At 43.6% G+C, this 4,386-nt stretch overlaps 1 protein-coding gene across 1 annotated transcript in view; it reads left to right on the forward strand.

Moving 5' to 3' along the window:
* Positions 1 to 4,386, forward strand: part of NAAA (N-acylethanolamine acid amidase) — a 22,044-nt gene that overhangs the window by 8,678 nt on the left and 8,980 nt on the right. The window contains exons 4-5 of the mRNA XM_003790129.3: positions 614 to 704; positions 2,440 to 2,516. Coding sequence (XP_003790177.1) covers positions 614 to 704; positions 2,440 to 2,516 — 168 coding nt within the window. The remainder of the gene's footprint in view (positions 1 to 613; positions 705 to 2,439; positions 2,517 to 4,386) is intronic.

A 4,386-nucleotide genomic window follows, 5' to 3' on the forward strand; every position in this document is an offset into this window, starting at 1 on the left:
GGTGTGGTGGGCGACTGTAGTCTCAGCTACATGGGAGGCTAAGACAAGAGAATTGCTTGAGCCCAAGAGTTTGAGGTTGCTGTGAGCCATGATGCCGTGGCATTCTACCAAGGGCAACATAGGGTGACTCTGCATGAAAGAGAAAGTCAATTATGTTGAAAAATAGCCATTTCAATATTACATTAAATAGTAAGACTGAGCAGTTAGTCTGGTAGCTGTGGTGATTTCAGCGTGGTGATGACTATAGGTGTTAAGACATGTGCAACCACCATTGTGTATCTGAAAAAACTCATGATTTCTACTGGTAACAGAATCACAGGCACAACTATTACTGCATGATTTGTTGCATGATTATTGTGGAAGGAGAGAAATTTCAGTTAGAGGTTATTAAATACAAATATGAACGTTTTTTCCCAGTGAAGGCCACAAATCTATTGAATTCTGTCCATGGATTCCCAAGATTAAGAACGCCTGTAGTAGAAAGCTATTTCAGAATTTTATTCTATTATGTTGGAACTTACATGAAAAAATCCAGGAGACTGTAGGGCAGACAGGTGATTTTAATGTGTCTCTGGTTGGAATGGTGAAATGATCACTGTTCTCTGGATTTCAGGTCGCGTTCACCGGGACCACTTTCGTGGGCTATGTAGGATTATGGACTGGTCAGAGCCCACACAAGTTCACGGTTTCTGGCGATGAGCGAGGTAATCAAAACACTCATGCACATTTTAAGCCATATCCCTGTTCAGTTCTGTCCAGTGCTGCCCCCACCAAACGGACATACAGAGCGCTGACCACGTGGTCAGAATGAACAGATGTGGTCCATATTTTTAACTCTCTCTTCATCTGCTCTGTGGAGGCGGGTTGTGTCAGGTTGAGATGGAAATAGCCCACTAGACCTTTCTTAATGTTTTACATCCCTTATCACTATCTATCTCCATAACCGCTGGATATTCACCTAGATGTGAAATCTGAAATCTGAAACCGCTAACTCACAGAAGCAGAGCATAGAATGGTGGTTATCGCAGGCGAGGGTAGAAGGTGGTGGGGAAAGGGAGAAGTTGGTCACAGAGTACAGAGTTAGACAGGAGGAAAAGTTCTGGTGATCTTTAATTTTTTTTTTTTTTTTGAGACAGAGTCTTACTCTGTTGCCCTGGATAGAGTGCTGTGGCATCATAGCTCATAGCAATCTCAAACTCCTGGTCTTAAGCAATCCTCTTGCCTGGCTTCCCAGAGTGTTAGGATTACACTTGTGCACCATCATGGCCAGCCTATCTTTAATTTTTGTTTTTTTTTAGAGACAGCGTCTCACTCCATCACCCTCAGTAGAGTGCTGTGGCGTCACAGCACTCTAACTCTCGGGCTTAAGCTATTCTCTTGCCTCAGCCTCCCAGTAGCTGGGACTATAGGTGCCTGTCATAATGCCTGGCTGTTTTTTTGTTACTGTTGTCATTGCTGTTCAGCAGGCCCAGGCCAGGTTCGAACTTGCCAGCCCTGCTGCATGTGGCGGGTGCCCTAACCACTGAACTATGGGCACCAAGCCACTCTTTAATTTTTTGATGAACCACCAAACTGTTTTCTGTAGCAGCTACACCATCTTACATTCCCACCAACAGTATGTGAGCGTTCTGCTTTCTCCACACCCTCGCTAGGACGTACTAGTTTCTGGCTTTTTGCTCATGGCCCTTCTCCTCGTGGATGTGAGCTGGTATCTCACTGTAGTTCTGATGTGCAGGTCTCTACTGATGAGTGATGCCAGACCTCTGCTCACGTGCTTGTTGACCATGTCCGAAAAACGTCTATTCCAGCCCCGCTCCTGTTCTGGAATTGGCTGTTTGTTTGGTTGCTGTTGAGTGTGAGGCGTTCTCTGCATCTAGGTTAATCCTTCATCCGCTACATGACTGGCGGGTGTTTCCTCACATTCTGTGGGCTGCCTTTTTACTCTGTTGATAATTATCTTTTAATGCATAAGATTTTAAAAAATTTTAAATTTCCAATTTGTCTATTTTTTTCTTTTGTTACCATGACTTTATTTCTTGAATGAAAATTTTTCTTTGCCAATAGATCTCCTATAGAGACTTCTAAAGTTCTTGGAGAGTAATTTAGGGGGATGAGTTTAAATGTGTACTTTAAAAAAAAATGTGAGCTCAAATCAAATTGAAAGGTCTGGAAGATATAAATTTCCTACACTTTTCCAAATACAGGGTGACCATAAAGTTCACATGCAATAAATTGAGATACCTCCCTTGATAGCTACATAATGTAATTTTGCCTGGAGTTATTCATAGAATGTGTTCCTTTAGCATAATTATCATTGTATATAGGTACAAAGGATTCTGTTTTCAAAACTTGAGTATTTGCATATTGTTAGAAAATATACGTATCTGTTGTACACACGTATATACACACACCTGTGTAACACGTACACTCACTCGGCAGATAAAGGCTGGTGGTGGGAGAATGCGATTGCTGCGCTTTTTCAGAGACACTCTCCGATCAGCTGGCTCATCCGCACCGTGAGTAGTTTACTGCTGATTTCATCTTCTAAACCAGCGTGTGCATGTTGCTTTGCTCTGTGTCACTTAACAACGTTGTTTTTAATGTAAGAAGCTCCTGAAAAGAATACCCATCTAAATGCTTGCAAAGTGCATATAAACCTTGTTGGTTATAAGGATCAAAGACAAGCAAAGCCAGGCACAGTTGAGCGGTGAGGGCAGATTTGGTGCAGGGAACTCAGCTTGCATTGGTGCCGAAGAGACAGGGTGTGTTAAAGGGGGGAGGAGGAGTGTGAAGGGGAATCAGCAGGGTCTTGGTACAGTCAGGGAAGTGAAGAGCGGGAGAGGGGCTCATGTGAAACCCTCTAGGATTGCTGACTGGAACTTAGAAGTCAAGCTCCTGCCCTCTCAGAGATGGGAGAAGGTCAGGCGCTGGCTGGCATAAGCAGCAAATTCTTTTAATGACCTTGAGTTTTCTCGGACTGGCACATTAAGGATGGCTAGAGTCAACTGAGGGAGGTGGCGTCAAGCTGTTAGAAACATATTAGTGTTTGTTCAAGGCTTTATAGGCCAAGGTTAAGGCCTTGTAAAGAAGAGGGCTCAAAGGACCCTGGCTCAGAGGACTTTAGTCAGGAAGAGAATCTTTGGTGTAGGCTAGTTTTTCCCATGATGGCTGAGTTAAGAGACAATACTGTGTTCCTCTACAGATACAGATGTGCTCTCTTTTGTCTGAATTAGGGAAGCAAATACATCAGCAGGTAGCTTTACCTACAAGAAAAGGAACATCTGCTTTTCAGGAGCCTGTCAAAGCAAGCAGAGTTCCAGGCCCCTCCTACCACTGCAGTCCGTCTTATCCACGGTTCCATCTGAGGTTTCAGTTACCTGCCGTCAGTTGCAGTTGGAAAACATGAAATGGAAAATTCCAGAAACAAGCAATTCATGAATTTTAAGTTGCACACTGCTCTGAGTGGCAGGATGAACTGTTGAATCTTCCCGCTCCCTACTGCCTGGGATGTGAACCCTTATGCATCATTCCAGAAACAAACAATTCATGAATTTTAAGTTGCACACTGCTCTGAGTGGCAGGATGAACTCTTGAATCTTCCCGCTCCCTACTGCCTGGGATGCGAACCCTTATGAATCATTCCTTTTCCATAATGCCTGCCCACTAGTCACTGAGTGGACGTCTCTACCATCGATGGTATCATAGTCTGTGGTCAAGAAACCCTTACTTCACTTAATGAAGGCCCGAAGTGGTGATGCTGGTGATTCAGATTTGCCACAAATAAGCCGTGAAGTATTTCCTTTAAGTGAAAAGGTGAAATAAGGAAAGAAAAAAAACCCCACAAGCTGAGGTTGCTAAGGTCTATGGTAAGAGCAAGTTTGCATTGGGCAGGGTGGCAGGTGCCTCTATCCTTGGCTACTCAGGAGGCCGAGCTGGGAGGATTCCTTCACATCCAGCCTGGACAACATAGTGAGAACCCCTATCTAAAAATACACATATATATATTTTTGAAAAGAGTCTTCTATATGTGACATTGTAAAGGAAAAAGAAATTCCTTCATAGTATATATCAAGTTTGGTACTATTCAGACTCTACTGGGGTCTTGAAATGTACCCCCTTTCATGGGGGCTGACTATAACTTGTAATCAACCAGACAAAGCCCACTTCCTGCAGCACAGCTCTGGTGCTGGGACCTGGCCCTGTCCAGCGTTAGCCTTTCTGGCTTTTCCTTCCCTTGCTCTGAGTCCTCTAGCCCCACTAAAGGATTACCACTTTATGTGGGTACTCCCTAAAGATGTTGGCAAACTATGCATCTATCGTACATTTTTAAGATGACTTCTAAAATTTTTCATCCTAAGATTAAAAAAATGCAGGCTCGGCACCTAT

Source organism: Otolemur garnettii, unplaced genomic scaffold (assembly GCF_000181295.1).
Source record: "Otolemur garnettii isolate 467f Iridium unplaced genomic scaffold, OtoGar3 scaffold00039, whole genome shotgun sequence".
Lineage (NCBI taxonomy): Eukaryota > Metazoa > Chordata > Mammalia > Primates > Galagidae > Otolemur > Otolemur garnettii.